At 44.5% G+C, this 23,374-nt stretch overlaps 1 protein-coding gene across 10 annotated transcripts in view; it reads right to left on the minus strand.

Annotated features, from left to right (window-relative positions):
- NBEA (neurobeachin) overlaps positions 1-23,374 on the minus strand; it is an 881,590-nt gene that overhangs the window by 625,034 nt on the left and 233,182 nt on the right. For all 10 annotated transcript variants that reach the window (XM_050937106.1, XM_050937099.1, XM_050937102.1 and 7 more), the window contains exon 11: positions 8,461-8,569. In XM_050937106.1, the coding sequence (XP_050793063.1) occupies positions 8,461-8,569 (109 nt within the window). The remainder of the gene's footprint in view (positions 1-8,460; positions 8,570-23,374) is intronic.

The following is a 23,374-nucleotide window of genomic DNA, read 5'->3' on the forward strand; positions in this document are numbered from 1 at the left end:
ATGCAATTTCAAAACTCTGTCTATACAACTATTTTTTTAGAGTGCTAGCACAAGCCCACTAGCCCCAGTCTATCAACCCAGACTTGGAGGCTTGCTTCAAAATGTTGTGAAAAAATACCTTAGGAGGCCTAGTCATGGACCATGACTGCATTGTGATAGACACTGTACAAACACAAAAAAAATGGTCCCTGCCCAAAAGAGCTTACAATCTAGGTATAACACAAAAGTTGAGAGAGAGAGAGAGAGAGAGAGAGAGACACAGACAGACAGACAATGGAGTATAAAGGAAACAATCAGACAATACTGGTGATAGGCAGTGGTCACAGCACACCAGCAGCCTAACGGTTGTAAATTATTTTGTAGACACTATGGCAAATTAGAGTTTTGAATGTAGATAATCAGGTAGCTTTGTGCATGTTTATGGGGAGCTACTCCAAAGCATAAGGGGTAGCATGGGAGGAAGCATGAAGGTGTTTGAAAATTTAACAAGTGGGCTATGGGGGCTGGCATCATGCATGGACCAGTTGGAGGCAAGAGTCAACCTCTTGATCACAAATCATGTGGTAGGCAGAGTGGGAATAATGCATCACCACCAGTAAAACCATTTTGCAACTGACACATAGATAAGAGTTCATTTGATGCACAAGTCAGAAAATAATCTCTCTCCATTCACTTCTCTATTCTATTCAGTCATATGCACGTAATTGTACAGAAATCTACAGTAAGAATAGTGAGGCTAGATATGAAATAAAAAATAATAATTCTTCTCCTATAGCTGCAAGTTTGACAGGAGCATTTATCAGGGTAGTAAGAGAGGCAGTTACTTATCTGTAACTGGAGGTTCTTCAAGATGTGTGATCCCTATTTGGATTCTAAATGTGAGTGCACATGTGCGCAATGTGCTGGCACTGGAAGGTTTCATAGAGTCCATTAACCCGCATGTGTCATGCATCGCCTTGTACTTCCGTCTGAGGTTATAATAGACCACGTGGGTTGACGCCTCTCCATTGCCCCTCTTACTGCTGAATATTCCGGTGTGGAGCAGAGGAGATATTGGAATCCAAATAGGGACCACACATCTTGAAGAACCTCCAGCTACAGGTAAGTAATCTCCTCTTCTCCTTCAAATGATGGTCCCTATATGGATTCCAAATGTGGGTGAGTGGCAAGCAGTGATCAGCATGGAGGGTGGGCGTGGGAATGTGGGTGAAAGTACTGAGTGCAATACAGCTTGGTCTACTCCTGCATCTGCTGCTGTTGCGTGGGCGATGGTGTAATGTGAGGTGAAAATGTGCACAGGTGACATGGCTGCTTGAGCCTAGGTAGAGTGTGCCATGACATCATCAGGTTGCCTCATGTTGCTGAATGTGTAGCATTCCTGGATGCACCCAGAGACCCATTTGGAAATGAGTTGTGAGGAGACAGTGTGGCCCTTGCATCATTTGGCAATTGCTAACAAAGAGCTATGATGATGTTTGGAAGTCAAGGGTTTGTTGCAGACATCAAGGGAGTGGAGGAGTCTGTCCACAATTGAGGTGTAGGGTTTAAGGTAGAAAACTGAGGTGTACACACTGATTGAGGTGGAACTTGGACACCACCTTAGGAAGTAATTTAGGGTATAGATGCAAAGACACTTTGTCTTTGTGGAATATAGTGTATGGGGGCTCAGCCATCATGGCCACTAGCTCACTGACCCATCTAGCCGAGGTAATGGCCAGTGAGAAGATTACCTTCATGGAGAAATATGAAAGGGAGGACATCACCAGGAGTTCAAAGGGTGGGGTTTTCTGAGAGCAGCGAGAACAAGATTAAGGTCCCACAAGGCTGTGAGTTTTTGTATTGATGGGAAGGTGTGGAACAGGCCTTTTAGGTACAGACTGTGGTAGGGTGTGTAAACACAGAAATGCCATCCATTGGGCTGAGGAAGGCACTGAATGCCACCAGCTGGACACATATGGAGTTGAAGGCTAGGCCGGAAATCTTGAGTTCAAGAAGACAGTCCAGGACAATAGGTATGGATATCGTCGTGAGTGGGTATTGCTGACTGTGTGCCCGGGAGGTGTAGCGCTTTCATTTCACTTGGTAGCAGGCTCTGGTGGATGTTCTTCTGCTTTGGGTAAGGATACAATGCATTGGGGTGGAGCAGGCCCTGCCAGAGCTTGAGCTCCAACCAAAAACAAAGCTGTGAGGTGAAGAGGGCTAGAATGCCAGAGCTGCCCCTGGTCTTGAATAAGGAGATCCGGCTGTGTGGAGAGGCAGAGTGATGTGCAGGCAGACCAGTTCTGGAGGTCCATGAACCAGCACTGTCATGGCCAAAATGGGGCTGTGAGTATCACCCTTGCTCGATCCTGATGAATCTTGCAGATGGCTTGCAGGAGGAGGAAAAGGAAAAGATTGTCATCCTGTGAGTTCTCCCACCACCCCTCTGGAGCAATAGAAGGCAAGTTTGCAGTTCTCACAGATGGCAAAAAGGTCCCAACATGAGGTGCCCCACTCATGGAAGCGGTATTGGAATGTGGTGTTGTGCAATTCCCATCCATGGTTCATATAGAGCATCCTGCTGAACATGTCGGCGAGGGAGTTTGGGTGCCCAGGAGGTATGTGGCTTACAGCGTGACTGGTGTTGATGCACCAGATCCATAGGCGGATGGACTCTGAACAAAGAAAAGAGACCTGGCACCTCTCTGTCTGCTGATGTAAATCACTGCTGCAATGTTGTTGGAGAGTAATTGGATGAGCTTGGCTTGGACAAGGGGGAGGAATGCATGGCAGGCAAGCCAGACAGCCCTCATCTATAGAACATTTATGTGCATCTTGGCCTATCGAGGCATCCACAGTCCCTGTGCCATGTAACAGGCAGGTGAGCTTCCCAACCTGCGAGAGAGGCATCTGTTATCATGTCTCGTGGTATGGGAGGGTGAAGCGGACACCTATCAGGACTTTAAAGGGTCAGTCCACCAGGTGAAGGATGTCAACACCTGCTGTGTGATCAGGACTGTTATCTACCTGCTCTGTGTTTGGTTGGTAGATGGAGAGGAGCCAGAGTTGCAGGCAACGCATGGGAAGGTAAGTGTGGTGTCACTAAGGGCACACGCTGCCATGTGGCCAAGAAGAGAAAGAGTGGCAGAATGTGACCTGGGGCTTGTGGCGCAGATCTGCGATTAAGGTCATGAGGGTGGCAAAGCAGTCCGTTGGCAGGAAGGCTTGTGCAGCAACAGAGTCCAGCCATGCTCCAATGAAGGCAATGGTCTGTGTATGTATGAGAACTGATTTCTCCATGTTGATACAAATGCCAAGAGATGCAAGGAGAGCATGGATGGTGGAGAGGAGGGTTTGATGGGAGCATTCAACAAGGAGTCAGTCATCCAGGTAAGGGAAGATGGAATAGCCAAGATGGTACATGCATGCGACTATGACAGAGGAGACTTTGGTGAAGTCTCATGGAGCCATCACTATGCCAAAAGGTACGACCCCGAACTGGTAGTGGCTGGGTTCAACTTGGAATCAGAAACTTTCAATGGGTTGAGTGAATATCTATGTGAAAACAGGCATCTTCCATGTTGAGATCCATGAACCAGGCTTTGCGGGGGAAGGGATAGGATAAATCGCCTCATCTGGGGAGGAAGAGGCATCATTCCACCTCTCCTTCCTTCTTCATATACACCAATGGGATGAGTGATAGGAAGCCATGGTCAGAGAGGGGCAGGTCCAGTAGGAGTGGCAGGGTGGCAACTGAGCCAACAATAAGAGTCTCCAGGCACCAGAGGACTGTATATCACGGCTCTGCAGCGGGGTCATAAGCCGAGGGGTGAGGAGGTCATTGCCGTGAGTCTGGACTGTGGTGGCGGGGACTGGGAGAATAAGAGTTCTGGTTCCGAGAAACCTTCAGACTTGAAGGGTGGGAATGGTGGAGCCATCAGTACCATTGGGGGCTCCAGTAGAAGCAGTAAGGGTTCATCCACTGAAGAAGCAAGGACGGAGGAGCCTGGTGGTCCCAAAAGCAGGGGGGAGCCCAGGTAAGTGAGAAACAGGTCTTTAGCGGACAACAGTGGGGTCATGCGGCCAGGAGTGCAAAGGGCCTCGCAGGACAATGCCAAGGGTCCAGCTGGTGTAGATGACACTGGCAGTGCAGGGATCAAAGCCGGCATTTCACCAGCAGGTCTTGTTCGTGCTTCTCCTTACATTCCATCCAGAGCAGCTTAGGAGCTGGGGCAGCCAGGTACACAAACGACAGTTCCGGGAGGCAATGCTGTATTTGTGGACATTCCTGGATGGGCACCTGCCCTTACACCCATGGCCATGCTTCTCAGTCTCATGGCGGGACTTGTTCAACATCATTGGTAACGTTGGATCTGGCACCCGAGAAGTGAACGGGGGGTGGAGGGGGAAGAGAGGGTCACTTGCTGTCCTGTAAGGTACATTTAGACCTAAACTATGGCAAGGCCTTCTGTTTTACACATAAGGGAATAATGAAGCATTTCCAGATAATTAAATTAAATATTTGTATTGTAATAATTTTATAAATGAACTAGAAAGTGAAAATGTACTTACTAAAATCTGCCTTGAACCAAGGCTGTAGATTGTTGAGCTACAATGCATAGCCACTAGAAAGCTCATTTTGCTTTTATTTGCTTGTAACCGTTTTGTCTTTATCCCTTCTACTTGAAGTCACTTAAAACCTCTCTTTTGTTAATGAGCTTGTTTTGTTTTTTATTGAAATGACTTAACTCCAGCTGAGACAACAAGCTGCTGTGTTTTTGACTCTTTAAAGGAGCAACAAACTTTATTTATTCTTTGAGTGTTCAAGAAGAGGGCTGGACACTTCAGGGAAGACAGTCTTGGGGAAATTCAGGACTCAAAGTGTGTTGGGGTCACTTGGCTAGCAGTAACCCAGGGTGCTGGATATCAGAGTTGGGCTCTTGTGCTGTAGGCAGGCTGCTGGGTCAGAGTGATGAACAGGGTTATACAGCACAGAGACACTCAGGGAACTGCAGCATGCTTGTCTGCTATCCACAGCTACAGAGTATGTAAGGCATACAGGGTTACAGGGTAGGCAGTGACAATCTCTTACTGGCCTGGTTTGCACCTCAAATTGTGACAGCTAGGTAACACATTTCACCTAAATTTATCTGGTTGAAACCATGTAGGGAGTCTCCTAGTATCGCCCTCAATCAGCTAAATTGCTGTAAAAAGTGTTAACCTACATCTACACTAAGGAAATGGTTCTGGTTAGATTGAGGTTATCTAGACCAAACCTGACCTCTTTTACTAATCTACACCATGGTGATGGGCAGCAATATAAAATCCCTAACATTGTTCAGGAATATTAACATTGATCTTTACTTCTCCCAAGTCCCTTTCTCCCATTGGCATGTATTATAAAAAGAACATGAATGTACAGAAGAATCCAAAAGCAAGGCATTCTGATGTATATCATTTTTTACTTGTATGCATAAACATTAACCATAGATATTAAAGCTCTATTGATCTGACAGAACTGTAACTCTGAACTTTGCAATTAAATCTCAAACTTTACATTGTGACAACTGCTTGACAATCACCCAAGCCTCTCAAATGAAAATATATTTTTTTAAAAATCAAAATTGAAGACCACTTCACCCTCAAAACAAAACCATACCAAAACCAAACAGTTTTCCAAACCTCTTTCATGTAAAACAAGTGGAGGAAAAAAACCCCCAGAAGAATCCAACTGTTCTATTATTGAAATTCCATGATGGACATTGATTACAGAATAATATAAAAATGACAAACCTGAAGGTGGGTATTTGATCATTCATTAGAGCGTTTGCAAATTGCCAAAAGTATTTTAGACTAAGTTTAAGTTTTCAAATTTATAAAAAGATACATTATAAAGGAACACATTATGTTCAAAATTAGATTTTTAATTAAGATTAGATTATTAAAATAGAACAAGAAAATACAGAACAGCTAATTGTATTTTTAACAAGAATTATGGTACAGTCTTTTAGAATTAAAAAAAAGCTTTTTAATCCCTCTATTCCTTTTCAAATAGAAAAATCCTAATTAAATTTAAATCTCCAAATAATGAAGATTAAATCAGGGACGAATTGGGCTTTATATGATGGCTGGTATGTTCATTTGGAATTTGTGACCTAATATTAGTTTTCTGGAAGGAATAATTCATCAGAGCATCCTTTCCTATCACTGACCAATAAGGAGAAAAATGGTGAAAAGTCTTGATGGTGGATCTCGCAAGTCCTGGCAAGTAGGGAAAGGGGGGAGAAATTAAAAAAAACTCTTGCTCTGGGGGACTGACACTTTACATTCACCTTGTGTCGTGTGTGTTTTGGAGTATCCTTTAAACACTTTCAGAAACATATTGCACACTCGTAGGCCTAGATCATCATAATTAAAATAAAAGTAACTTCCAAAGGGACTAGACAAATTGAGTTTCATCTTCCTTCCAGAGGCTTCCCAGTGTTTTACGAACCTTGCACAGCCTTCCACAGTACAGAAGCCATCTGGCAAGGAAAGTAACTGAATTATAAATAAAATGCTCTTAGAGAAGTGTCTTCATAAACTTAATCACTTAATGATTTGCAAATGCCTTGAAACATGAGGATTTGTAGTCAGTCTTTAAAAAAAAAAAAGTGTTACTCTATCTAAAATAAATGATGTATGTGGCCATTCTGGCATTGACAGCACTATCACAGATGTTTGTCAGCTCAGCTCATGCAGCTGGTCATACTTGATCTGATGCTCAGAATGGAAAAGGTGGTAGAAATTATACCCTTATATATCAGTCATTGCCTTCTTTGAATTTCAGGTTGGAACTCACCTCTCCTATGGTGATAAACCATTTTTTCTGGTCCACCCTCAGAAAACAATGGAACCAGTATATTTTCATGAGGCTTTATGTGAAAATACTGTTACATTAAGAGACCCACATTTATGATTTAATGGAATTTTATAAAACATTTTGTTCCCAACTATCAATGAAGTTTCCTAAGTTTCCTCTTTCACACCTTCATCATAGGTCATCTAAGTTTACAGTAACTGGAACAGGCAGCAGAGTGACTAGAGTGCTAGTGGTTCCAAGTCTAGGGCTCATTAAAGTGTTTTTAAAGTCTTTTGCCTTGGCAGCACAAGGAAAGGAACATTTATTTTGCTTCACAATAGCATCTACTAAGTTTCAGTCAGTGATTTTGTTTCAAGTGGTGGACAGCTTGGCTATTCTAAACTGTCTCCACTTGACTGCTGATACAAATACCTTCTATTATGAGGAAAATTACTTTGACGACTAAATTTCAAGAATTTGGTCTGAACTATCTGGCACCATGGGAGCAAGATAAGTTCTGGAGGGAACAAATACTACATCTCTGCTTGGAGGTGTTGGGATCATTTGTTCCAACAGCATGGGTTTGGATGATATGTTCTTCTTGGTTGACAACTACTTGTAGACCAGTACTAGGTCTATTACTGGTAGAGAAGTCCATCCCTTCCCGAGTCAAGGAGGCAGCTGGTAGAGCACATTTGACAAGAACTCCTCAGGTTTCAGATTCACTACTCATCTAATCATAAATAACCCAAGCTTAGTGAACTTAAGGACATGATGCAAGACTCATTTGTTTTTCCTAGATATGAAGAAATGGGAAGACTTTGGAAGGAGACTGATCTTGATGGTAGCCCATTTATTATTGTTTTGTTAATTAATGATTGAAGGGACATTACAGCATTCATCTATTCAAAACTGTATATTTAAGGAATTTTCATGGGTGCCTAGAATAAGAGAGAGTTACTCCTTTTGATGTGGATTTTACGTATAAATAAAATGAAATTATAAAAATAAACAAAAACTGGAGGAACTTTTAAAGCAGGGGTCGGAAACCTCTGGCATGCGGCTCACCAGGGTAAGCACCCTGGCGGGCCAGGTCAGTTTGTTTACCTGCCATGTCGGCAGGTTCGGCCTATCGCAGCTCCCACTGGCTGCGGTTCGCCATCCCAGGCCAATGGGGGTGGCAGGGAGCCATGGCCAGCACATCCCTCGCCCGCACTGCTTCACGCCGCCCCCATTGGCCTGGGACAGCGAACCACGTGCTTACGCTGGCGAGCTGCATGCCAGAGGTTGCCGACCCTGTTTTAAAGAGTGCCCACTATGTTTAAACTTGGCTTTCCAGTTCTACACAGGATTTGAGCGGTAAGACTTATCTGAGCTTAAAGGGAAGTTACTAATAAATATGAGGAAAGAGAAAAGGGATCTCTGAACATTAGTATATGACATGAACTATCAGGCTGAAAAAGAAGAAAAGCACTCTGTAAACAGCATATAAAATAATTCAATATTACAGAACTTCCTAGATACTAGCACAGAGAACTAAAAGACTAGTAGCACAAAAAATACATGACTGAAAATATTGTATTCAGCTAGGTTTTCAGAATGATAGTATTAATACTAAGAATAATATTAATATTACTTACCTTTTCAAGGAGGTAGCCAATGACTAAAAAGCCTTTTCCACCCAGCATTTGTTCTTGCATGGCTACTGAACTCTTAAGAAGTTCGACCAGGAAAGCCAAAAGGGTGGCACTGCATGTAAAGTACACGCATTAGTCAGATTAAAAATGTTCTAAAAGCAATCTTTTGTGTTTTCACTAGTTACCAGTTATTAAGTGAGAAGAAACAAAAATAAAGTTCACTTTAAGCCTAAGTATGAGACTAGAAATTTCACATTTTATATTGAATAGTTTTCAGTCAATTATTCACATATTACATTACTTTTGTGATCATATTCAAACTAGGAGTGATGATCATCTACGTCAACTCTCCTACTTTGGCCAGGACAGTCCCAGGTTTTAAACACCCCCTTCCAGAACTTGCTATCAAAGTCTTAGGCAGTTGGATGAAGCAGGAAATGAGGAGTGAGATCCAGCTGACAGATCTAGATCGGTATAGACGAGGGCTGTCTCAGCAATTTTTTTAAACTTCAAAATCAAGAGAATCTTGCAAATTTCAGACCAAACTTGTGGCCACTCTACACCATCACTCCAGTCTCAATGGTTACTACTAAAGCTGATACGATATGCAGGCAATACTATCCAGAACATAGCACAATGGAGCTGCGGTGTTGAGTGTTTCCTTCATACTTCCTTCCCAACAACCCTGAGGACACAGTCCAGGCATCAATATCTGGCCACACAACATGGTCCAATGTGCACCTTAGTATGGGCTAAAGATCAGTTTCACCTGTTGGGAAAAGTGTAAAGAAGAGACCAGTTCAGGAGAATCAAGGAAACCAGCCTCCAGGCCAGTAGTGCTTAGCCCCTCTCTGTGAATGAGGTGCTTAGCTGGGATGGAGAGACAAAACAAGGGGTCATAAAAGGAACAGAAGAAAAGATGGAGAGACTACAGAAGACAGACTTGCCAAAACAAAGGCGAAAATATATATTGTGAGGACCTGGGGTGATAGACAAACGGATGTGTGAGAAACCAATTAATTGAGAGGGGGAAAAAAATCAATTAACAAAGCTGCGTCAGAGCAATGTAGCAAGGAAAATTAATGCATTAATAAGGTGGAGTCAGAGGAAGAGAAAGAAATGCATTCACCTGTTGTTCAGAAGTACATAGAAGGGGAAAAATAGGAACTCATGGCAGAGATTAAAAAGAGGAGCACATTTTTTTTCATGGGATGATTTTTTAAATAAGCCAGGGAGCTGCTGGATTGTTGCAAATGAACTATATAGTGTACCAAAGGCAGGGGCCTTAAATATAGCCCTTCTAAAATGAAAGTAACAAAAATTCATTCAAATTTAGAGGCAAATATCTATTTGTTCCCATATATTTAGTTTGTTATATGAATTCTCCCTGAAAAATTAATCTGTGTATTGGCAACTGTAGAAGAATGAATTAAAGAAAATATCAACCTTACACTTTACAAATTTAAATTTTACTTAAAGAATCTAACTAAAGGTTCTACTGCTCCTCAAACACAACTTATTTCGGAAAACATTTTGAGACCAGGTAATCCATGTCAGCACCAAAAAAATTATCAGCATGAGGAGGGAAACAGGAAGCAGTATTCCTGGTGAGCCGCGCTGAGGTGAAAGTATACAGTGTAGTCAGAATGCATGCTGTGAACAGGATATAGTGTCTCGTCTCGCTTTAGTATTGTACAATAATCAGTATAAAACCACACACAGTATCCTCTACAAATTATCAGCAGTAAAGAACACAGATAATATCCAATTACAGTACAAAAGCTTTTAATCAAATCAATCTGTCAAACTGTCATTGATTTCAAATTAGGTAAAATTAATCAGCTTTATTTTTTATCCTGATAGTAAAGCACTGTATTTTATTAAGTATATCTATAGTGAACATCTTTACTCTTTAGCAGCTCAGGAGAGGCAAACTGTGTCTTACAAAAAACTGACATATACAAAATTTCAGCTTGACATATATTTAGAAATTTAATTGTTTAAACTAGTCAGAACCTAATATGCCAATCCTGCACAGATTTTATACCTGTACTTAATACTATGCACTGTGAATAGTCCCCTTTTCTTCAACAGGACTGCTCACCATGCGTGTAAAGTTAAGGAAAAGCATAAATCATTGTGAGCTTAAGCCCTAGAATTTTAATCATGAATAGGATTGATATAAAAATCAGAAATTATTATTAGAAATTATAATGGTTGATGGACTATTTGATATGGAGGTAAACTAGGACTCAGAACACCTGGGTTTTCCCCAATTTTGCCGGTGGCCTACTGTGTGTCCCTGGGCAAGTTACTTCACCTCTCTGTGCCTCTAACCATTTGTTCATCTTGTCTATTTTGATTGTAAGATCACTGATAAAGAATTACTCTTACTATATATTCATACTGTCTTTAGAACAATGGGGCCCCAGTCTCGTATGAGGCCTCTGGGCACTACTATAATGTAAATATATATGACAACTACCATCACAATAAACACATGATATTTTATGGGGAAAAGCCATTAGTACCATATACAATATAAATCAAATCTTTGAAAGAACATGTTAATGGGCCGCTGCAAACCTAAAATAATTAAAATTACAAGTACCAGAGAAATTAGAGGTTAAATAGAGCCATCTCACATTCACCTAAAGATATAACCATGAAGAAGTTTGGGGCACATTCTGTATAAGACACAACAGAGTTGACTACCTTTAGCCTCACAGTTAAACATAACTAGAGAAAAAATGGTTTATGTATATTACCAAACAGAATACAGAGCTATTAAGGAGCGTCTAACATGTCAAATGATATAAGAAAGATCTGTAAAGTCACATCACAAATAGTTGTTTTTAAACTGCCATTGCACATATAGTATAGAAATTAAATGATTAAAGGAAAGGACAGAAAAATTATATGCTTGGCCTAAGTTTGTTGTGGAAGTATTGCATACACATTTCAGTCATTGGCTTGGAAAAGGGACAGACTACATTAATTCATATTTTGTACAGGAGCGGTTATTTAAATAAAAGAGGACAGACAGGCCTTTCCTCTTTTATACACTGTACATTATCTAACATGTATGTTTTATACTATGGAAAGTTTTATCTGGCTACCTGAAGGACCTAACTAATACATAAATGTGAAAGTCACTTCCTTTCAACCCCTCCGTAAGTTCCACTTTAACACTTATTGAGACTGACTTCCCAGCCAAGCATAGATAGTACTAAAATAAACAAGTAATCACTCTCTCTGACACTGAATTATAAGGGCCTTGTTTGAGAAGATATCTTCTCATCAGGAGGCTTAGGCCCCTAGTTTTTAATACTGTATAATTCTAGAGCTAGTCAAACTAACAGTTAATTGTATTAAGTCGGCCATTCAAAATATTAGCAAATATAGCTATAGCTATAGTTGAAGCCTTTAACGCATAAAATTTATTTTATCAGCAGAACCATGAAGCCAAAAAGAAGCTTTAAAAATGGTTATTGTTAACATAATGGAAGTCATATTGTTTAGAAGGCCATCTTCCAAGATGAACATTTTTCAAACAGAATTTAACAAACTTACCAGTAACTAAAATGCATCGGATTGCCGCAGGGCTGACATTAAACTTGCAAAATTCTGTGTACTGCTATACAAAATTTCTCTCCATTCTTGCCTATTTCCAACTCCCCTACATACCAAGGCAAATATAAAGGATACTTCAGCCCATTCGTACATCTCCTCTATACCATGTCCCATCTAGAACACATTAGGTTGCCTGCACAACAGCTAAAATATACGATACACACAATGGCAAGTATGCATGTAAACTAATACTGAATAAAACAAAGTGAGTTTTCTGATGAAAAATGTGTTGATCTCAGGATATCAGAATATGCTTTCAGTAATACTTTTCAATCCACAGCAGGAAATTGCCACACTTTTCAATGGATGACGCTACATCTCGTATTCTAGAATTAGCAAATAATGGAGATAACAGTCTCTGGAAGATTATATGTACTTTATCATGATAAATACCTGGAACTGGTTATATGAATAATCTAGTACAAAAACTTTTTTTTTCCACAAATGTACCAACAAGTGTACTCTTGGAAGGGTAAGAAAGCTTCTAATCAGAAAGGTGGAGATATTTATCAGAAAATATATGTGCTATGGGAATAACTTATGGGCTCAACAGAGAGACAAAGAAATCCTTTATATTTGCACTTGTGCCTAAATTATATAGAAAAAATAGCCAACAACATAATTTGTTTTGTCATATGCATAATAAAGTCAGTCACATTAATTATCTAACTTCTCTATAAACTGATTTCCTTCATTCAGAAACATGATTTAATATGAATCCCTATTATGGTAAATCATCTCCTCTTGAAATGTTACCAAAAAGCTACTTAGCAATGCCACCTTAAACAGAAGGATGATAGTTTTACCGCTTACAGTCATTAAAAAACAGATTTTGGATAATGAGTTTCATAATTCCAGAATGTGATAATCCTCATTCTTAAAAAAAAAAAAACAAAAAAAAGCATTAACTTTTGCTTGTGACATGTAATGCAATCAAAATAGCTTCTTGTATAGTTCCTTCAAGTTGCATATTCAGACCCCAAAACATTTTCAAGTATAAAGACAATTCATTTGTAACGTTTGAAGATCCCAGACATATGGTCTATACTGAATGAATCAATGAACAATAGGCAACTTTCTTTAACAAACTCTAAAATGAATGTTTCCCCCTTTGTGAGCAATTTATTATTGCTTTATGGATCTAAAACATTTGATTAACAGGAGAACTTGCTCCTAAATGGGCTGAAATTTCACTATGTCCCTTACAGACCAGATCACCTAACAGACATATTATGTATCCATATCAAACAACAAATGCTTCAATAGAAATCTGGGGAGGCGTAGAGGGAGGGTTTGTAATATAACAACAACACCACCACCACCACCACCACCACCACCACCACCACATGGTAGAGATAAACCTGGCACAGTCTGTATTAGTGAGGGAGAATTCTAAGTCTACACATCAACCATAGATGGTAAAAGAAACTTTGGTCACTGTTGTTTTCTGAGACTCTATGAAAATTGATTTTATAACAGCTTGAGAGGGTGAGCCATTGATTCAAAATAAAAAATATCCTTTAATAGAGGAAAGAGTCACATTGTGCCTAAATTCTTCTATTTTTCCCCTGCCCATCAGCATTTCCTCCATAAATTCAAAGCTACCTAACTGTCCCCTGGAACTGTACATTATTTAGGCAGTTGGATGTAAGAAAATTATAGAAGTGAGGTTTGATGGAAACAGTAGGAAGTGCTGTTGCAAAAGTCTCACAGTCTCCACTAACAGTATGACATGTACATTGAGCAGATGTGAAAGGATGGAACACTGCAACGTTCTATATCTGGTTAACTTTGGAGAGGATTCATTAAAAACTACCACCATTCAGATTTCATAATTCCCAAAGAGGAAACAAAAGCATCAATTGATCTATTGTATCAAAAGTTGTTAATATATTCACTAGTATTTGCTAGACAAAGAGAGAAAATTAACAGAAAGGAAAAATATATATAGTCCTACACCCAAAAGCTGTGTTCAGTTTTGACAAAGAAATTTACTAAACTACCCGGAGTTAACTTTTCCAATCCACTGACAAATATGATATTGATGAAGGTCTGTGATTTAAGGATAATTATAAAGAAGGTAACAAACTGGTAAAAGTCTGTAACATTTTTCAACGAGAGTTATTGCTGTTGGGAAAGGGTTAAATGAGTTCTGCTGACTCACCACTTAATCTGCTTCACTTTAGAAGTAATCATGCCAGAGGGAGAAGGTTTAAACTGATCTTCATTATCTTATTGTTCATTTCTTCGTTAATAAGATCAAACACAGCAAGAGGCCTTGTTTGGACCTTACTTACTGTGTTGATTGTGTTTGTAGTGCAGGTTGGGAAAATTACCTACTTACAGAGTGCAAAATAGAATTGTATTAGGACTCTAAAGCTGAAGTAATCCTGCTGTGCATATTTGGAAGCATCCCTTTGTTCAGCTAATTAAATAGACTTGTTCAGATTTAATCATGCCTTCTAAAACATGTCAGTCATAAAACTGGAAGGGCCCCAATGCTTCCCATTATTACTCAATGGTGGAGCAATGGAGACATTCTGGGCTGTGCGTGTGTTCAGATGAGATCTTAACCAGGAGCAACGGTGGCTCCAGGCACCAGCGCTCCAAGTGCATGCCTGGGATGGTAAGCCATGGAGGGCGGCCTGCCAGTCCCTGCGAGGGCAGCAGTCAGGCTGCCTTCAGTGGCTTGCCTGTGGGAGGTCCGTCGGTCCCACGGATTCCGTGGTAATTCAGCAGTGGGTACGCTGAAGCTGCGGCACTGGCAGACCTCCGGCAGGCATACCGCCGAATCCGCGGGACCAGGGACCTTCCGCAGGTGCGCCGCCGAAGGCAGCCTGACTGCTGTGCTTGGGGCGGCAAAAAAGCTAGAGCTGCCCCTGACCTGGAGCAACTAGCTAGGTTAGTCTCCATATGCTCCTCCTGGTTTTTTAAGTTCCCTGTCCCCCTTCTACTTGCCTTCAATGTGTGTGGAGGAAGGGAGGGAAGGAGATTGCTTCTTCCTCTTTCCCTTCCCATCCTCTTCCCCTTTTCTTGTGCTGCAGGCTAGGGAGAACGGTATCACATTCTGGATCCAGCCATCAAAAAAGACAGTTACTCACCTTTGTAACTGTTGTTCTTCGAGATATGTTGCTCATATCCATTCCAGTTAGGTGTGCGCGCGCTGCGTGCACGTTCGTCAGAAGATATTTACCCTAACAACCCCCCGGTGGGTCGGCTGGGTCGCCCCCTGGAGTGGCGCCGCCATGGCACCAGATATATACCTCTGCTGACCCGACTGCTCCTCAGTTCCTTCTTGCCGGTTACTCCAACAGTGGGGAAGGAGGGCGGGTTTGGAATGGATGTGAGCAACACATCTCAAAGAACAACAATTACAAAGGTGAGTAACTGTCTTTTCTTCTTCGAGTGCTTGCTCATATCCATTCCAGTTAGGTGATTCCAAAGCCTTACCTAGGCGGTGGGGTCGGAGTGAGATGTTACAGAGCCAAAAGTTGCATCATCCCTGGACTGCTGAACCAGGGCATAGTGAGAGGCAAAGGTATGGACCGAGGACCAGGTAGCTGCGCGACATATCTCGTGGATGGGCCCGTGAGCCAGGAAAGCAGCAGATGAGGCTTGAGCCCTGGTAGAGTGTGCTGTGAGGTGGCTCGACGGAACATGAGCTAAGTCATAACAGGCGCGGATGCACGATGTCACCCAGGATGAAATCCTCTGTGAGGAAACAGGTAGGCCCTTCATACACTCTGCCACCGTGACAAAGAGTTGGGGGGTTCTGCGGAAGGGCTTTGTCCGCTCGATATAAAAAGCGAGTGCTCTATGGACGTCTAGGGAGTGCAGCTGTTGCTCCCTGCACGATGAATGTGGTTTCGGGAAGGAAGATCTCCTGGTTAACATGGAAGGCTGATACCACTTTGGGGAGAAAGGCTGGGTGTGGTCGCAATTGCACTTGTCCTTGTGGAACACAGTATATGGAGAGTCCGCCGTGAGAGCCCAGAGCTCGGAAACTCATCTTGCCGATGTGATGGCCACAAGGAAAGTGGTTTTCCAGGACAGAAAGAGAAGGGAGCAAGTTGCTAATGGCTCGAATGGGGTCGACATAAGTCTAGTGAGAACCAGGTTGAGGTCCCAGGTTGGGGAAGGGTGGCGTACCTGGGGGTAGAGCCGCTCCAAGCCCTTGAGGAATCTGGATACCATAGGATGTGAAAACACCGAGCGACCATTCTCCCCTGGGTGGAAGGTAGAAATGGCCGCCAAGTGCACCCTCAAAGATGATACTGCTAGGCCCTGTTGTTTAAGGGACCAGAGGTAGTCCAAGATGGTGGGGATGGAGATCTCGGCGGGAAGAATGTTGCGTTCTCCACACCAGCATGTGAAACGCTTCCACTTGGCCAGATATGCTGCTCTAGTGGAAAGTTTTCTGCTACCCAAGAGTACTTGTTGCACTGGGGCAGAGCAACGCATCTCAGACTGGGTCAACCACCAGGAGCCATGCCATGAGATGGAGGAACTGTAGATCTGGGTGATGCAGTTTGCCATGGTCCTGAGTTATCAGGTCCAGGTGAAGAGGTAGTGGGATAGGGTCGGCTATTGACAGGTCTAGCAACATGGTGTACCAGTGCTGCCTGGGCCACGCTGGAGCAATCATGATCAAGCGGGCTCTGTCCCTGCGTACTTTCAGCAGGACCTTGTGGACGAGCGGGAACGGTGGAAAAGCATATAGCAGGTGAGTCGTCCACGGTATCAGGAAGGCGTCCGCTATCGAACCCTGTGATAGGCCTTGAAATGAACAGAACACCTGGCATTTCCTGTTCTCGCGGGATGCGAAGAGGTCTACACGGGGAAATCCCCAGTTCCGGAAGACCAAAAGAATAACGTCCGGGCGAAGCAACCACTCGTGAGAAAGGAAGGATCTGCTGAGGTGATCCGCCAGAGTGTTCCGAACCCCCAGGAGAAAGGACGCTATGAGGTCTATAGAGTGGGCTATACAAAAGTCCCATAGTTGAATGGCTTCCTGACAAAGGGTCGAGGACCTTGTCCTGCCCTGTTTGTTTATATAGTACATGGCTGTTGTGTTGTCGGTGAATATTGACACACAATGGCCTTGCAAGTGCTGTTGGAACGCCTGGCAAGCAAGGCGGACTGCTCTCAGCTCCTGGACACTGATGTGCAAGGCCAGTTCCTGAGATGACCAAAGGCCTTGCGTGCGTAGATGCCCGAGGTGAGCACCCAGATGATGCGTCTGTCGTCAGGGACATAGAGGGCTGGGGTGGATGGAACGGCAGGCCTGCACACACCAGGGTGGGGGTCAGCCACCAGTCGAAGGAGCCTAGGATGCTCGGGGGAAATGGTGACGACCATGTCTATGGCATCCCTGCCTAGTCGATACACTGAGTTGAGCCACAATTGGAGGGGACGGAGGCGCAGTCTGGTGTATTTCATCACAAACGTGCAGGCTGCCATGTGACCCAGAAGTCCGAGGCAAGTGCGAACTTAAGTCAAGGGAGCAGCCTGCAGACTCTAGATGATGGCCACCATTGCCTGGAACCAGGGCAGTGGTAAGCAAGCTCTGGCAAGGATGGAATCCAGGGTGGCGCCAATGAAGTCTATCCTCTGAGTGGGAATCAGAGTGGACTTTTCCGCATTGATCATTAGGCCTAAATGTAGGAAAAGGTCCTTGACAATGCGGACATGATGGATCACTTGTGCCTCGGAGGCCCCTCGGATGAGCCAATCGTCTAGATACAGAAAAACATGTATCCGATGGCAGCGGAGGTGGGCGGCGACTACAGCCATGCATTTCATAAACACTCTTGGGGCTGTAGAGAGGCTGAACAGTAGGACTGCGAACTGAAAATGTTGGCGGTTGACTACGAACCGGAGGAACCTCCTATGAGGTGGGTAGATGGTTATATGAAAATACGCATCTTTCATGTCGAGGGCGGCATACCAGTCTCCGGGATCCAGGGATGGGATGATGGTCCCCAGGGATACCATACGGAACTTCAACTTTGTCATGTATCTATTGAGTTCCCGCAGATCAAGGATAGGTCTGAGACCCCCCTTTGCCTTGAGGATTAGGAAGTAGCGGGAGGAAAACCCCGTGCCCATTCGTGTTCCGGTACCTCCTCTATGGCTCCTTTGGCAAGGAGCGTCTGCACCTCCTGGAGGAGGAGTTGCTCGTGAGAGGGGTCCCTGAAGAGGGACAAGGAAGGGGGGTGGAAGGAGGGGCATGAAATAAATTGGAGGTGGTACCCAAATTCCAGCGTGCGTAAAACCCAGCGATCTGTCGTTAGCTGGGACCACGCAGGAAGAAAAAAGGAGAGGCGGTTGGAAAAAGGAGGGAACGAATCCTTTGATGACACTGGTACGATGCCCTCAGGTGCACCTTCAAAAGGAGGGTTTTGGCCCTGTGGAAGGTTTGGAGGGACCTTGGTTCTGGCCCCCTTGGTTGCCTGACTGCCTCTGGCGACCGGTTCTACCCCGCCTTCTAGCAAAGTCCTGTCTCTGTCTGGGCTGAGGGTAAGAGCGATGTGGCTGGGGGCGGAAGGGCCTGTGCTGAGTCACTGGCATGCGCATGCCCAGTGAGCACATAATGACCCTGTTATCCTTTAGGCTTTGCAGCCTAGGGCCTGTCTTATCGGAGAATAGGCCTTGCCCTTCAAAGGGGAGGTCCTGAATTTTATGTTGGAGCTCCGGGGGAAGGCCTGAGACTTGCAGCCATGAGATACGCCTCATAGTAACCCCGGAGGCTAGGGTCCTGGCCGCTGAGTCCGCGGCGTCCAGGGAAGCCTGGAGGGAGGTTCTAGCCACCTTTTTCCTCTCATCCAGGTTGGCAGCAAATTCCTGTCGGGAGTCCTGTGGGAGCAACTCCTTGAACTGGTCCGCCGCTGCCCAGGTATTATAATTATAGCGGCTAAGGAGGGCTTGTTGATTAGCCACGCGGAGTTGGAGCGCCCCTGCAGAATAGACTTTGCGCTCCAGCAAGTCCATGCGCCTCATATCTTTTGATTTCGGGGCTGGAGCTGCTGGCCATGGCATTCTCTCTCGTTGACAGACTGGATAATGAGGGAGCAAGCGGGGGATGGACATATAAGTAGTTGTAGCCCTTGGAGGGCACCATATATTTACGTTCCAATCCCCAGGCAGCAAGTGGGACAGAGGCCAGAGACTGCCAGATCGTATTGGCATTGGCCTGGATCGTTCGTATAAAGGGGAGGGCCACTCTTGTGGGGCCATCAGAGGATAAAATGTCCACCACTGGGTCCTCTACCTCCAGGACCTCCTCAACTTGCAAGTTCATATTTTGTGCGACACGCCTGAGGAGGTCCTGGTGGGCCCTCAGGTCGATTGGTGGAGGGCCTACAGATGACGTTCCGGCTACCGCCTCGTCAGGGGAGGAGGATGAGGAGAGACCTGGGACAAGCAGGTCAGTCGAGGGGTCATCTTGGTGGACAACCTCTGTCTCTTTTGGGATCTGGGAGTCCTGTGGCTGGACCAACACTTCCTCCGAAGCAGAAGGAGGAGGGCGGCTTATGGTGGCTTCCGGCACCCGGTGTTCTGATGTGGCATAGCGCGATGGGCCTGGATGTGCACCTTGGGCCTGATGATATGCCCAAGGTGTCCAGAATGCCCACTGTTGAGGTCCGTGATCCTGAGCCTGGGGCTCGTGGAAAATCATGGCGGGCACATCGGCGTCTCTGTCTTGGGCATATGCACTGTCCACCTGTGAAGACACGGATGGGTGCTGGGACGGCCAGGGAGGAGCTGAAAGAACATGATAGGGGTCCCTCTCTCTCACCGTGATCTCCTCGGCACCAAGGATCGGTATCTGGAGCCATACCGGTGTCGAGAGCGAGACTGGGACCTGCAACTGGCGTGGTGCCGGGAGGTCGACCTGGATCTCGAAGGTCTGCAGCGGGAACGGCTGCGAGAGTTGTGGTGCCAGGAGCGGTACTGAGAGTACCAGGCCGGAGGCTGAGACGTCAATCTATGCCACAAGTACGACCGGTACCAAGTAGGCGATCGGTGCCGGGACTGTGAGCGGCATTGGGACCATGATCGTCGATGAGACCGCGAACAGCGCAGGGACCTGGATTGTGATTGGTGCCGGTCTGCCAAGCTGACTGAAGGAGGTCTCATTATGGCTGGCTTGCCTCTGGAGTGTAATACCCGCACCGGCAGTGCCGGGGGTTGAGGCAGGACAGACTCCATCATGGCTATAAGGTCCCTGGCTGTGGAGAATGTCTCAGGCATAGAGGGGACCGTAAGCTCAACCACAGGCCTCGGCGGGGAGCTCTCAGGGACCAGACTCGACAGTACCGCAGCAGTCGGTGCCAAGGCAGTTGCAGGTCCCAGGCAGTTCGCACGAGGCTGCGTCTGCGCCAATGGTGCAGAGGTAGTGGAGGAGTTTGACCTCTTCTGCTTCAAGGAGAGAGATCGGTGCCAAGCAGGTCCCTGCACCGGAGATGGCCGGTGCCTCGGTGTCTTGGCGGTGCCGGCATGGTCCGGTGCCGGAGGAGCGCTGCTAGCAGAGTGCTCAGCGCTCGGTGCCGAGGACGGAGGGTTCAAAGCTGCCTCCATGAGGAGACACTTCAGGCAAAAGTGTCTCTCTTTCTTTGTCCTCGGTTTAAATGCCTTGCAAATACGGCACTTATCCGTAATGTGCGATTCCCCGAGGCACTTTAGACAAGAGTCGTGGGGATCGCTTGTGGGCATCAGCTTATGATAGGCCGAGCACGGTATAAACCCCGGTGAACCGGGCATGGGCCCCGGCACTGGGTGCGGGGAAGGGGCTAATGCCCAAACCCCGCTGTAACTATATACACTAACTATTCAAGAACTATCAAACTAATTATAACTATATATAATACCAACTATATACAACAATAATAGTGAAGAAACAAGGAGTAGCTAGGGAGGTGGAGGACAGCTAAGCCATGCTCCACCATTCCAACGACCAACACGGGCGGTAAGAAGGAACTGAGGAGCGGTCGGGTCGGCAGGGGTATATATCCGGTGCCATGGCGGCGCCACTCCAAGGGGCAACCCAGCCGACCCACCGGGGGTTGCTAGGGTAAAAAACTTCCGATGAAAGTGCACGTGGCGCCTGCACACCTAACTGGAATGGATATGAGCAAGCACTCGAAGAAGAACCTGACTTTCCACCACGGCTGCCACTGACTGTGGGACTGGTAATGGGCCCAAAGTGATTAGTTCCTCCCTGCAGGAGATGGAGTGGGAAGGAGATTGCTATTATCTGCTGCCTGGCAAGTAGCCTTTTAGGGCACTGTTTCAGCCCCACCTTTCTCACCCATAATCTGGTTGCTGGATCTCCTTCAATGCCAGATGCTAGGCTGATCCTCAGTTCTGAGGTCTGAAAGGGACTTTTCCCATATAGCAAAACTGGTGAACTGCTATATGGGTTTTTACCATCTGTTCAGCATGTCTGTTTTGGGGGTTATATTACAACTGTTGCAATGTTGGCAGGTTGGCTGGTATGTTAGAAAGGTCTGATGTGAGGTCCCTGTAACTCAGTGAGCTGCTTGGACATACATTAGCCCTCAGGACAGTACTAAGGAATTAGATGTCTCATGCAGCATGCAACTCCCTTCCTTCCATGTCTCCTATCTCCAGCATTAGAGAAGTGGGATGGGACCAGACCCTGACTTCCAGTCTGGGTCGCTGGGTTGAAGGTGTAGAGGGAGCATGGCCTTCATATCCACCCACAGGTTTGTAGTGTCTGGGGCCATTAGAGCCAGTGGAGAACTACAATGGAACAACCCTCTCAGGCAGCTTGGAGTTGTTACCCCAGAAAAGGTAATAGTTTTAAATAAAGTGCCGGTCTCCATATTTAATCATATTGTGGTGTGTGTGTCTCATTATTTCCATGACCACATCAATGAGTGGGACATATTAGTGATACAAAAAATTTCCAAACCCAGATCAGAACAAGTATGCTCTTAACAATGTTGCTGTAAACTAGCAGATTAAAAGAAAGAAACCTATGGTAAAAATTTGACACACAAATGATCCCTCCCCGTTTTATTCTTCCCATGCTCCTAAATTCAGCTATCCAATTCATGAGGTATAACTGTAAACTGCAAAGATAGGAACAAAGAAAAAACAAAAAGAAAACTGGATACATTCACGGTGGTTAAGACCATTAATGGCTATTAGTCAGGATGGGTAAGGAATGGTGTCCCTAGACTCTGTCTGTCAGAAGGTGGAAATGGATGGCAGGAGAGAGATCACTTGATCATTACCTGTTAGGTTCACTCCCTCTGCGGCACCTGGTATTGGCCACTGTCAGGATGCTGACAGGATACTGAGCTAGATGGACCTTTGGTCTGACCCAGTACAGCTGTTCTTATGTTCTTAAACACAAAAAGACTAGAAAAACCACTGATACTGCAAGATATTTGATTGACGAAGGGAGGGCAGACACTGGAAACTATTTAGAGGTGGAGATGAAGAAAGAATAGAAAAATGGATACAAGGCTGTCATTTTTTTCCATTCATACTTCTCTCTCAAGAGGCAGACAACATCCTTTCAATCTGGACTGACTGAGCTAAAAATACAGAAGAATGCTACTACTAGAGGTGTTTGAAAAAGGGGATGAATTTCAATTTTTTTTTTTGCAACAAATTCATCTCTGCTTTGTCTAAAATCAGTATTTAGAAAATTTTAACAACTCTAGTTATTTTATTTACTTCCTACATATGTGATATCTTTCTGATTATATTTGATATCCTCTGTATAAAGTATGTAGTCTGCAATCCTAGATTGCAATTTCTAGAATAAGTGTAGGAAACATTGGGTCCAAGTCTTATTTTGCCACTAAATGCTTTAACCCTAATCTAGTCTACCAAACAATTTAAATCCTCCTACTTCTTTCAGGATTTTTCTCCAGATGTACTAAATCATTATAAGCAAAACCAGAAAAATCATCTAAATTAGAATTTGTCACCTATGATTTGCACAAGAATTGAGTTATCATAGAAGATTACACTTCATACACTGTCAAGTATCAGAGGGGTAGCCGTGTTTGCTGCTTTCACAGATACAGACTAAAAGTCCTGTGGCACCTTATAGACTAACAGAATTTTGGAGCATGAGCTTTCGTGGGTGAATATCCACTTCGTCATTGCATCCGACGAAGTGGGTATTCACCCACGAAAGCCCATGCTCCAAAACGTCTGTTAGTCTATAAGGTGCCACAGGACACACTGCTGTTTTTACTTCATACACTGTCGAATTCAATATTAATGTCAATGAGAAGAAGTA

The sequence above is a fragment of the Gopherus flavomarginatus genome, chromosome 1 (genome assembly GCF_025201925.1).
Source record: "Gopherus flavomarginatus isolate rGopFla2 chromosome 1, rGopFla2.mat.asm, whole genome shotgun sequence".
Lineage (NCBI taxonomy): Eukaryota > Metazoa > Chordata > Testudines > Testudinidae > Gopherus > Gopherus flavomarginatus.